At 36.5% G+C, this 13,829-nt stretch overlaps 1 protein-coding gene across 1 annotated transcript in view; it reads right to left on the bottom strand.

Moving 5' to 3' along the window:
• The window catches only part of TPD52L1 (TPD52 like 1), a 51,693-nt gene that overhangs the window by 24,103 nt on the left and 13,761 nt on the right, over nt 1-13,829 (bottom strand). Inside the window, exons 2-3 of the mRNA XM_042885957.1 lie at nt 7,704-7,819; nt 3,317-3,465 (exon numbers count right to left, since the gene is read on the bottom strand). Coding sequence (XP_042741891.1) covers nt 3,317-3,465; nt 7,704-7,819 — 265 coding nt within the window. The remainder of the gene's footprint in view (nt 1-3,316; nt 3,466-7,703; nt 7,820-13,829) is intronic.

Here is a 13,829-nt window from a genome sequence, read left to right as displayed (position 1 = left end):
TGAATCATCACCAATCAAAAAGTTTTAGGTAAGTAAACACACTGTATTCAGGTTACGTAAAACTTTTCCTTTGTAGCAGAACACTTGTAAGAAAAGCTCAGTTGTGGTCTCTGTAAATATCACCTTGAAGACATTTTTAATGATTCCTTAGATAAATAAATAACCTCAAATCTTGCCAACATTAACTTGAAAGTCAAATAAATGAATTAGATATGTTTAAAATATAAATAAAACCCTGCATTGCTAGAAGCTAACATAATGTCCACCCACCTCTATTCACTGTAACACTGATCTTTAAAAAAGTGGTGATGATGGGGAATCATTCCAGCTGATGAAATGAAACTAAGCTTGAAAAAAACACTTGTTCTTTAGTTACTGATATCCTCTATAGTAGATCCTCCTTTCCCTAACACCAAGATCGTACTAAAAATAAGCGTAATGCAGAACAGCAACAGAAATGAATGAAGAGCATAATAAATGCATTATGATTCTGGTTATCACAAGTAAATGACTTCCAGGTTATTTCATAGGATACAAACAACATTATAGCTTTTCTTTACAGAAAAACAAAGCTGATAAAAAAACTAGTTTGATACAGAAAGAGCTGTACGTTACTGCCATGAATGCAGTGTCTTACAAGAGACAGAAATGCTTTGGCATAATTTGTAGCATAAATTAATAAGAAAGGAATAGACCTTATGCAGACTTCTATGCTGAGCCTGTCATAATCTTCAGTGAAGAACATTAGCCAACTTGACTTTCAGCTCTGGCTTTCTTCAGTGTGATTATGATCTTTTTTTCCCTTTTTAATCATATCAGAATCTTTTAGTGATAATTTCTGACATGTACACAGAATAGAATCATAGAATTGCTCAGGTTGGAAAAACACTTAAAGATCATTGAGTCCAACCACAATCTAACCACACTACCCTAACAACCCTCCACTAAATCATGTCTCTGAGCGCCACGTGTCAAGCATGCTTAGGCTAACTCTAACCTACCTGGACAACCTTTTCAAATGTAAATACTTTTAAAAAAAGTTAGGATCTGAAGTTTATATTCAGTCATTCCCAGTAGCATCCATTCTTTGGGTTGGGTGCTGAGTCTCTAAGTGCACTTTAGCCCTGAAAGTGTACCCCCAGTTGGAGAGTTTAAAAGATTAGTAAGATTTAAGCGACCAAAATTTTGGTGCATAATTGTGCTTTGTGGGTTTGAAATTATTTTTTTTTAATGGGGACAATTTTCAGAAAAAAAGTGGTTAGAAAACCCATTAAGATTCATTGAAAGCAAAAGTAGCCTCTTTAAAATATTATACATATATATTTTAATTAAAAATTACTAATTTTGGATATAGAAGTTTAAAATACAGGAATGTAAGTATTTTGGAGTTTTATTTTTTAAAGCAAGCCTTTTCATCCTTATTAAATCAGAGGATGTTAGTGAGTAATTCTATCCCATTGCTATTTTGGACTAGCAAAAACGAATTACCACTATATTACATAACACATCTGTTTTTAAGAATGTTGAATTACCATGATTTGTACAGTGAGTATCAGGCAGAATAGTATCACAGTTGAACTACAGACAACAGGACTTTCAAGGGCACAAATGGACTCCTTCTGCTCACTTTCAAGCACTGGTGGCTTGGAGAACTGAATGGCTTTTTGTTTCTGAAGCTCATTTCAAAGAGTAGCAGATACCATACTGATGAAGTCTTCTAAAGTCTCTTTATTTTTGTGAAAAATATCAATTCTCAGAAAGGAAAGTGAAAAGCTATCTCAGAAAATGCTACAAAATTTCAAGTAACTATTGAAGGTTTTATTTTGAAATCCTGCTAGTGTCTCCCAGTAATCACAGTTTAGGTGCCTTCTGCTTCTCTTCTCTTCTAAAGTTCAGTGCATCTGGGTTACCCTCTCCTAGAACTTGTGGTAGACAACAGTGACAATGTCTCTCAAGTGCATCTGTTAGTGACAATTTCATGAAAACTAAATGACATTTAGACCTAGCTGAAAAACTACCCAAAAGTAAATGTTAGGAGACATGCAAATCACAATTCCTACTAAGGAGCTTATGCCTTATTTGTCCTCTTGACTTCTATCTTGATTGTATTTACTGTCACTGAACCTGCTCTGCTCTCTTTCTTCAGGTATTATGAGACTGCTCCATCATGTAATCACTGGGTAATGCCAGTGCCCTGCCTGCCTTTCTATCAACTCCCACCTCTGTCCTTGTGTGAGGTCGCTCACTCTTGCATCTCCCTGTGTGTCTCAAAAACAGTTGTCAACTACAAAACAAACAAACAAACAAATAAAATCTTGAAACTTCTGTCAGTTCCTGGTTCAGGAATGGTAGATTTAGGACAGATCCTATCACAATCTCCATGTGTGTATTTTTAACTCCTTCCTTACACAAGGCTTGCACTGATAGCTCTTGGCAGCAAGCTGTAACTCAAATAAACTCCCTCCCTTGCTCAGTTCACCTAAGCTCTCAGGGATTGTTCAAATGCACCTTTCTGGAAGGCAGCAACTGAAACTACAAATTTCCACAGTAAATTGGTCTGGTTCTAGAAAAGAAAGTTCACATTAAACTACTTGAACAGATGCAGCAGAGTAACTATTATTTACACTTCTACATTACTTTTCACCCTAGAAACCCCAAGCTGCTTAAACATTCAAGGGGATTTTCACTGAACTCTTATGAACTAGTTACCCACTTTCCATAGCGGTAAACCAAGGCTGTGATATGTGACTTGCCAAAGAACACAATGCTGGTAAATTGCAAAACTTGATATACTTGATATACAGAGAACTTAAGATAACCTTAAAGATGGCACAGTTAACGTCAACAAAGTTTTATGTTTCCTTTGGATAGCCAGGAGCAGGAATTCAACAGATCAGCTGATTCCATCCGTAATCCTATATAATTCAGATGATGGGATATTTATTATTTGTTTTTGAATAGTTGCTAATATTTGGTAATCTTTCTTCTCTCTGAAGTTGGAAAATACGTTGAGATCAATAATGTTTTTTTCTCTCCTCAGTAAAAGCTGTAGGAATGTGTCATGGGACAGGAAGATTGACCTCAGTCCCATGACAGATTTATTTGCTCTGATTTTGCAAAATTAAGGCACAATAGAGTAGCAAAGCATATTGTTGCTGTGGAAGCAACAATACTCTGAGAGGTGTGACATACTTGCCCCTGTTTTCTACCCCTTCTGGCAGGTATTTCTATGGAAAAATTTTATCCCAGGGCTCAAGGCAGTATCTCCAATGTGCTACAAAACATATCAAAATGAATTTGTGCAGTCTGTACTCACGCAGAAGTTGTCTGCATATCATGCCAGCTTTTGCTAAAGTTCTGCTTCAGCTCATTCATCAGGCTCATGCCAAGCTTTTGTTTAATTTCAATCAGGTGCTTTTCTTTGGCTGCTAGTACTTGCCGCAAAGTTGAAATTTCATCCTCTAGCTGAGAGAAACAAAGAGGGAGGAGAAAGGAGAGAGTTGTTAGCCTGTTCATGCAGAAAGATAAACACATTCTATCTTGGGAGATTAAATGCATCTCACACAAACTTGTGGGTTTTTTTTTGTTTTTTTTTTTTTTTATGTGAAAGAGAGGCATAGAGATTCAAGTGTGTATAAAAAAGATGTCCATAGCTGATGCCACTGCGATGGGTGACTCTCTCTGTATACATCACTGTAAGCATTTGATAAGACAGACAGAATACTCTGGACAGGAAGTGACAACTGAACAATCTGACCAAGATCTGCCTTTGGACATCAGGAGCCTCAAATATCACCTTTTCATTCACAAGGAAATTGGACAAAAGATGATTGGATAATTCAGATAGATATCTCTCTTCTGAAGCACAGGCATTTAACTGAAATATTATGTTTTAATCTCACACACTTATGAAAAAATAAACACAAATTGTTAGCAGCAAGTTAAATAAAAAAAAAAAATTTCACATAATACTATAAGGTAAGGGTATCACAGGTGTCTGTCCCTGTATCTTAGTCGCTACATGTTTTAAAATAAAAGTGAAAATTGTTCAAAAAAACACAGCAGGTTAATGCTTTCAGAGCTCCTTGCCACTATGTAAATTCAAGCTGTAAAAATCACATTCATCCCAAACAGAACAATACAATTCCCTCTGCAGTAGACATTATTTCAAACACATCAGAACCAAAACTGAGCTTTAGTATGGCAATGCCCAGAACACTCAACTAAGAAGGGGGACAACTGAAACAGTTTGCCACTGACTGTTTACCCATTGGACAACACTCCCATGAGCACAGGCTTGAATTCTTCATTAGGAAGATTCCTAAACCAATTATGCAACCAGCACTCAGAGGTACTGAAGCTAACAAGGGTAAGTGACATGAGCAGATGCCTTTCACTTCAGGTTTAAAAGTTCCCTTACCAACTGTGTTCCTTCCTCCACGTGTTAACAGTATAACATATGGTGATGTATCATACCATATGTTAAGTTCCTGGGATCACACTCATCCTGAGATCTACCTCTGTTGGCTGCAGGGAACGAGGCAAGCAGCAACAGATTCAGTTGTGACCTCTAGGGCTATATTTACAATGTCAGTACCGGCATTATTTTTATCTTACACAATCATGCATTCCAATTCCTTGTAAAAGTGTCTGCAAGCCCACTGTACTTTAAAAAGTCCACTGTTCAATCCACCAGCCACCAGTTTCTTTCCTTTGTCACTACCTACTATCCAAATTATTCAAAAACTTAAGCAGTAAGACTATGAACACAAAGCAAAACCACAACTACAGTGAAGCAGACACCAGCATTCACCAAGACTTGTGATACCAACTCTTCATTGGTAGAACGGGGTAACAACCCAAAATTGTTTTATTCTTTCGCCCTATCTCTAATGCTCCATTATATTTCTAACCTGCAAATGAGATGCTGTCAAGAGACAGTATGAGTTTCTATTCTGAGAGGATAACTGGTTAAATGCATACAGAATGGAGAAATCACAAAAGTCAGCACACCTTAGAATTTACAATTCTCTTTGTTTCCCAGAAGTTTGCTTAAGTAATGCTGTTAAAGAATTTAATTTAAATCAACACCAGTATGCTTTCATGTACATAAACATTAGCTTTCCACTTGGGTAGCACTAGACTGATCATTAGGTACTTGGATATGTAAACATTTGAAGGTTTCTATTAATTGCCACCTGTTCACTTGAATAGATGCCAAAAGCTGTGAAGCTCCAAGAAAGTATTAACCCCATGCTCAGTTGTGCATGTATGAACATTTTTGATTGTATTAAAAATAATACATTATTTTTCTTAAGAGATCAGAAATTAGCTTTGAACTGACAAAATGCTCCTCAAGTTCCATCATTTAAACTTAATAGCAGACACAAAACTTCCGCAAAGTGCTCAGATACCAGTGACCAAAGACTGAGAAAGAATTAGGGACTTCCTTCTTTGAAAGGAAGTTCTTTGAACTTCTTGAAAACCATTTAAGCAGGTTAGATACATAACTCCCATGGAAACAACAACAGCAAGATCCACAAACAACAATTCAGAGAGTACTTATGAGGTAAAATAGAGCATTCTGAACTAACTGATATTAAAAAAGAAGTATGTAAATTGGTATTATCTGTACATTCTGGAATACACAGTACTGTGTAAAATGTGGAGGTGGAAAGATGTGTAAAAATGCAGCTATTGGTTGGAATAATATTGATGGCAGGCTGGAATGATAAGCTGAATATTAATTTGAATTTGTTTATTATATTAGTTTTAACAATCAAGGCACTGAGTGATAAATATCAAGTATCAAGTAAATATTTACTTATCAAATAAATATGTAATATAAATATATAAATAAATACAATATATAATATATAAATAAATATCAAGTAAATATCAATAAACAACAACAGAAGACAGCACGGTTAATCCCATATTTCTAAGCCAAATTAAATATCCTTTTTTTCTTGCCATATCACCAACCAAAGTGTAGTGTCCTGGTCCTGGGTGTTTGCAAAGCCCTCTTTCTCAGAGGAAACTGAACTCACACATAAAGATATGGAGGAAAACAAAACCACCATTGATGGAGCAGAGCAGGACTTGAAAGCAAAAACAGATTGCTTTTGAAAAGGAAGCATCACCCAATTGCCAGATTTTTATCCTGGAAGAGTTGAGTTCTTACAAGTTTTTGTAAGTCTTTTTAAAGAACCATAAAGTTCTTCTAAGCATAAGAGTTCACCAAGCTCAAGTTCCATCCCTTTCTCAGCATAATTACAGGTTTTTTTTTTTTTCAAGAGTAAACTGTATGCCAGTGAATTGCTGTGGGTAAATTCAGAAAATAATTTCCAGATCAGCCAAGATCAGAGTATTTGAAAGGCAATCTCTCATTTGTTTGTTGGAATTAGAGCATTTCTATCAGAAAACTCATCTCTCACAGGAATCTTCAGGCACGCAAGAGAGCCAAGGGATAAATCCTCTTGCAAGGGACATATCTGTATCAGATGGTTGAAGGAAGATTTTTTATTCCTTGTTTCCGTATACCTAACTTGTCCCTTTCACCTAAAAAGGGAAAGGAAGCATTTAGCCTGGAAGAAATCTCTGGGTTTATGTGGTCCAACTCCTGCTCAAGCAGGACAACCCACAGCAGGCTGCACAGGCCCACATCCAGGCAGCTTTTGAAGATCTCCAAGGAGGAGACCCCGCAGCCTCTCTGAGGCAACCTGTGCCAGTCCTCCATCACCTGCACCAATGCTCCATCACCTGCATAGCACAGAAGTGCTTTCTGGTGTAAAGAGTGAACAACTTGTTTACTGTTGGGCCTCTTGTCCCAACAAAAACCAGTAATTAACGGATAAATTCCTTCATCGTTGTGTGATATAATGAATCAACGCTGCTAAAATGACTTGAGAGTCATTAAGATTGATTACAGCATTCTTAATTATTGAAGTATTTTATATGGTGACTTAACATTGATTTATGTATTTGTTGTACAAAAGACAGGAATTCTCTCAGGAGGAGAGCTGTCTTCTGGGTAAGCCTATTCCATGTGCAATAGCAGCAAATCCTTCTAATAGCACTCTCTTACCTTAGGCCAAATCTAGACAAACTCCTGAGTCTTTGTAATAAAAAGGACATATAATTCACACTTCTCATCTTTCCTCTCTTTTTTATTAAATATTATTTTTTAAATCTTTTCATTGTGTTGTGACATGTCCTGAAGCTCTGTAATTTAAAAAAAAAAAAAAAAAGCAAACCAAAAATACAACCCTCTCCAGACACATCAGTGCAAAAACTTGATGAAATTGCTGTGCTAATCACCAGACTCTTCTGTAACCATAAGCAGCAGATTTTCCTCTGAGCACCATACAAAGAATTGTTTCTGTCAGGTGTCACACCACTACAACAACAATTTCATGGATGTAATAAGAACATCCTTCAGTCTTTGTAAACAAAGGCTTATATATAGTGGCTTTTGTAGACTAAAATGACATGTTTAACTTCATCTCTATAATCAGAAGGTAAAAGTTATCTAACCTTCCAAAAATACATATGGAAAATAATTGTTTCAAACTATTATAGCCCAGAATAATTTTACTTAAAGAAAGAGCATTTCATTATGATGTATACTTCATCCTACAATTAATATCTATTGATTAACAGAAATAGAAACATTAATACTCACAGAAATTCAAATTAATTACCTTGGCCAGCTCAGCCTTTAATTCCTCTTTTTCTTCTTCAGAAATCATACTGGTGAAATCAACATCAGTGACTATATCTTCGTCTGCTTCATGCAAAGACTGGGTTTCCAACAGACCTGAAGTAAAGAGTTAACAAGAGTACAACAACTACTGTTAATTATTTCAACTGTAATATTGACAAACTCTAAAAGAAAGATATTCAGGCACTAGGAAAAAATAAAAGGGAACAACAAATCAGTGTTTTCCAACTCAAGGCCATTTGGATTCTGTTTCTCATTTCTGAGAAGTGATTGAAAGTATTAGATGGTATTTACTATATAAAAACAATCTAATACATGAAAACACAATTTGTCCCTAGAGGGCAATCACCTTGGAGCACATGGCAAGACATCTTGTTTCTTACAACACAGGAAAAAAAACCAACAATTAAAACAACAAAAAAAACCCATCATCACAAAACACAAATAAAGCAACCCTGTTTTTATTTGTTTTGTTTGTTTGTTTGTTTGTTTGTGTCTTTCTTTTTTTTTTTCAAAAAAGAAAGTTGATTTATGTGAATCACTGATGTTAGCTAAGCCAAATTTGCTTTAAAAGTACCACTGCAGAAATTCAAGAATCTTATAACTGGACATAGTTTGCAGAAGGAAATGCCTCCTGTTTGCAGATTCCTCAAGGTTTGAGAAAATCATACCTTGATTCCTTCATCTAAGCATATGAAGGGAGAACAACTGTACTGGACCTCCAGTTACCTTATTCTGCTTGATCAAGATCTGCATCAGCACCTATGGTTACTCAACTATGCACTTACATAAATGTTCATGAGACCTGAATTTGATTGGTATTCAGAAGATTCACAATATATCCTATCTTCCAGTCACTCAGTAAGAAGAAAACAGTGACTGGTAGGAATTTACTCATTTACAGCTTCTGGTTTTTCACTGTCTGAAAACAAAATAATGCAAAACACGAGATTTAAAAAAAAAAACAAACCAACAAACATTTTCGCTCCTTCAGAACTTGTTTTAAGGTTCTCAATATGTTTCTCTTGTGGAAGAAAATTTCCTTCCTATATCTCAAAACAGCACTTTTCCCCATATTTCAGTTCTTCAGCTGGATAACCAGTAAACTCAGGTGACTCTTAACATCAGCGTGCTACTTAAATAAGGGAGAGACCAGCTTCTTCTCCAGGCCTGCAGAGACCTGTGTACCCTTTTTCACGGAGATTAGAACTCTGTTAAGTTTTGGCCTTAGGGAGTAGGGGTTATGAGCAGAAAGCCTACAGTATTCAACAAGTTGAAATTGAGTACTTTATGTAGAAAGCAAGAAGAAGAACGAAAAGCTCCCTCCAACTTTGTCATTTCTTCCATCACAGCATACCTGGATTTTTTTTTATTTAACAGAATAGAATAGACTTGACTCTTACTAACAACCTCACTGCAGAGCACAGTGTGATGAGCTCAGTTCCGTTAATTACATATTCCCATGAGTGGGAAGATAAACAGAAGTAACACACAGGTCCTGAATCCCTGTTTGGCATCATGTGGAAGAATAGAGCACTGCCCATAAGCACAAAGACATTTTTAAAAGAAGAAAACATACAAAAGATGTTGATACCTTTGCTATTACTCAAAAATGAGCTTGCCAGGATAATCAAAGTCACAACAACAAAAAAGCATATTTATTCAGTAGGAATGATCCAAAATTACCTTTGTTAGCCCCACTACATCACTAAACAAAATTGTTTATTTTAAGGTTTGGTTTGTTGTTCTTCATTATCTTTTTTTTTTTTTTAAGGATTTACAGAGTTCCTATGGAAGTTGGCTTATACTTAGTTCTCATGATCTTCAAAGCAGTTCCCTTTCCTCATGGATGGAGGAGCAGCAGTACAAGATGACTCTAGAAAATATTGGGAAGAACCTTAGGCCAACAAGGTTAACATTGAAAGTCTTGGGGCATAATTAAATATGTGAGATGAGGAGATATTGGAGCAGCTGATACTTGAGCTAAAAAGTAAAAAGATCTGTTTTCAAGGGATAGCATTAGTTTGGGATTGCCTAGATAAAGGGGCCAGAACTACTAGACAGTGGATATATACATATATGGAAGCCAGCATGGGCCAAAATCACCAAAAGATTAACACTTAACTAGATCTAAAGATCGAGTTCAATCTTCAAGATAGAACTGAAAATTACAATCCATTAAAAAAAAAAAAAAAAGCACATGCTTATCAATCTTCTCACAATCCTCTCAAATTTATCCAGAGCCAGTCGTAATTCTTACCTCTTGCTTCTCATGTAAGTCTCAAGACACCTAAAATCTACTTTGATTTCTCAGTCTCCACCTTCAGTCTATAGCTTGTAATGCAGACCTCCCTCCTTCTTTGTATGACCATAGTTAATAGCAGCCTTCCCTCTTTCCTTGTTGCTCTCGAGCTTCTGCCTTTTCTTCGTGATTCCTACTTTTTCCAGGTACATCTTGTAGTAGTTTTTAGCCTGGACTTCAGATTCCATTCTATGATGAGGACTTCTCTACTGGTGTCCTCTCACCACACTTGTTGGATTATAGTTCTAGAGCACGTCTATCAGCACAGGTAGGATGCTTCAGTTCTGGTGCTAGCTCACCTGAACTTCCCAGTTTCTTCCCCTCTTGAGCAACAGAAACTCCTTTCCTGAAAATGGCCCGAAGATACCTTGTCAGTGTCTGGTGCTTCCCTACAGACTTTATCCCCAGTTTGCCTCTCAGTATTCAGTTTAGGAAAAGGAGAAAAAAGAGCAAAGGAACTTAGTAATCCTTGAGAGTTTAGCATCCCCAGTCTAAAGTCTGCAGCTGAGATTTCCAGGACTTTTTACTTCTGTTTTTTTGTTGGTTTTTTTTTTTTTTTTCATTTTGTGTGTGTGTGAGAGCATGTGTCCCTATTTCCCCTCCAGTCAATAACCATTGAGTCTTGTATTAGACAGAGTTAGAGTTCTCTTATAACAAGCTTAATGAAAGCAGAGACACAAACCAATTGGAAATTAGGCTACAGACAGTTAGACAACTTAATTCTGCAGTCTCCAAGGAGAACAGGAACCTGTATTGAGATTCACACCAAAACATGTAAGGATGACGATTGACTTTGTTAGTAACACAGTAGTATCACTGAGCCCAAAATATTCTTCACCTTCTACTTTGCAGGAAGCACTGCCTCCACTCCCTCTTCCCTGCAGGTTTCTGTCAATGAGGCAGCAATACACCTTTCAGACATTGCTTACAGATGTACCAAATACAGAAACATAATAGAACGCAACAACTCATAGAGATCCCTAATATCTTGAATTAACCACAAGTAAATCTTTAAAGAACAAGGTAGGACCCTATTTACCATATTTAATGTAGCTACACATTTTGTTAAATGGACTTGATCTAACAACTCTTGAAAATACACACAAGGATGAGCTGATTCAGCCAACTGCTTAGAGCTGAGTCCTAGAATCTAGTACTGTTCTACGCAGTAAGGTGATACATTTAGTTAATTAAAGGTAGAATTTTAAGATAACGCTATATTTTTTTTTTTACTTCATCACATACATTCAATTCCAACAATTATGTACTCTACTCAGGGGAAAATAAATCACACTTTTTAAAATGCAGACAGCCATCTGTATGCCTGTACACACTCACTCTATACATAGAGCTGCTGCAACTGAGTAAACAGTGCAGACCTTTTCCTGGTTATTTCACACTTCCTTTCTTTGGAGGCTGAAGGAAATTAATTTGTTTCTACTTCACATATCTACATTGATATTGATATACATAAAGTTATAGGTATATAACTTCTCACAGGAACTAAAATACAGAATGGCATTTTGATCCCAAGCAACTCTTTCCTGCTGGATATCTGCAGCACTGACATATGACAGCCTCCACTGAGCACATAGATTTGTAAATGCTGGCCCCCAGGTAAAATTTCTTTTCCTTCTAATTTAGTCTATCTTAAATAATAGCTTTCAAATGATCTTCAGCTACATATTACAATATCAGTTAACCCATGGATATTTTATATGATCCTGATGATTTGTGCAATATACACACAGGCCTTTTTTTTTTTTTTTTTAAATTAAATTACTCATATTTATATTTCCTGTAAAGTTTATGAAGACCCTGTTAAATCCCATATTCACTTGTATTAGAATCCTGGGCCCTGAATCTCTTGCCTTGATTTCAGCTGGTGCAAGACACAGACAAAAACATCACTTGTTGCGAAGATGCAAATCCAGTTAAGTAACATTTCAGGGCTCTGTTTTCACAACAGGTCACTAAAAGTATGAGGAGGCTGTAAATTTAACATAGAGTTATTCCTTCTCCTAACCTAAAAAATATAGAAGTATTTATTACTTATTAACTTCCAGGTATGACTTACCTTACAAAGTATAGAAAGTGCAAGATTTTTAAGTGAAATATTTTTCAATCGTTGTGTTTTCCACATGAAGTGACAAATAAATGCCTGATTAGAATAATTATTGACAAGTTATCAGCTGGCTTTATGTGCAGGAATGTAATGTAGTTTTGTCTAAGTGCTCATAAAAGCAGACACGCTAAAATATGACTACTCTACTAGGGCTTCCACCTGTAATGATTAAGTTTAACTTCACAGAACTGAAGCTCACATACTTCAACAACTGCAAGACATCTGATACTCCCCAGACCAATGCATGACGTTGCTATAATCCTGCTAAATTAAAGTTCTATGTAGTCATTGGCACTGCAGATACAATATGCAGAGCTGTTACAATTAGAACATATTTATATTTGAAATGGAACACAATATATTTCAGTATCAACTAGCTTAAATTCAGGCTGCAGTTGCATCAGTGCAGACTTATTTACTGCTAGCAAGTGATACTGTCACAGCTTATCAGCTCAGGCATGCTGATAACAAAATATACTGCTCTAGAGCTTTGAACCAGTACCTCTGCTTTAATTGATGTATGCATCAGTTGCCCAGAGTTTGTGCACTGTACTGGTTTGCAAAAGATGGCCAAATTTTTCTCCCAATTATTGTTTTATCTCTAGATTCTGCCATCTCTCACATTTGCAACTAAAGCATGCAGAGAGAAATGCGTACTGTGAGTCTCTGATGGAGTCATCCTTCAAGGGTGGATTTCCAAGAGGCAGCCTATTGTCCTCTAGCACACTTTACGGGTGTGATGTAAGCCCACCTCTCATAAGCATGCATAGGTATCAGTTATAATGTTTGGAATCATGGAATGTTTGGTCATTTTGGGGAGTGAGTTTTACAAGTGGCTGAAATTAGTATTAAATATTAAATGTAAAAGCTTAATGGCTTTCACTTCCATTTTAGGGCACGGATGTTGAAAGCTGCCCAGGATGAACTGGGAGCTTTATCTAACTGATTACCAGCCATTACGAGAGCCCACAGAATCTTATAGGTCATGTCCTTTCCCAGCAGCATAGAATTTTAGACATTGACCTCAAAGGACGTTCACTATGTTAGATGAATACAAGTCTCATTCAAGCAGTCCACTAGCAGATGGGACAGCAGAAGAGAGAAGTCCACACATCACCACTTCCTAGTGTCTATTTGCTGGTCCACCTTTTCCAGATTAAGTCATTCATATTCTTCCTGTATTGCATCTTCGTTACTGTGCCCAGCAATTCTCTTCCACAGAACAGTCACACAAGAAGCACAAAAGAGAAGAAGTCATCTCAGAGCATATCCTATGAACCTAACCATCCATCATAATCCACAGATAACTAAAGAGTCCTCATTACTTATTCTCTCCACTTCTAGTTAGAATCAAGCTTAACACAGACATTCAGTTTAGGTTTAACTCTGAGATGCACCATCGCAAGACTCTGTCCAGAGACAGACAGACGCAAGACCCAGCCCACCTGACCCATTATCTCTTTCAAATAGACCCTCTTCTTATGGATCTTCACATCTTGCCCTCAGCAATCTTAGGCCGTAGGGTTCCATGCAACTTCATATTCCTAAAGCAATTTGTATTAAGAATATACTCATTTCTTACCCCCATTTACCCTTCACAAACAGACAGATTTACACTTGTCTGGACATATTTTACTCCAAAACGGAAAAAAAAAAAAAAAAAAAAAAAAAAAAAAAAA

The sequence above is a fragment of the Lagopus leucura genome, unplaced genomic scaffold (genome assembly GCF_019238085.1).
Source record: "Lagopus leucura isolate 7727_CA_CO unplaced genomic scaffold, USGS_WTPT01 Super-Scaffold_73, whole genome shotgun sequence".
Lineage (NCBI taxonomy): Eukaryota > Metazoa > Chordata > Aves > Galliformes > Phasianidae > Lagopus > Lagopus leucura.
Note: the sequence above shows the minus strand (reverse complement) of the source record. Positions and strands in the feature narration are given on the sequence as shown.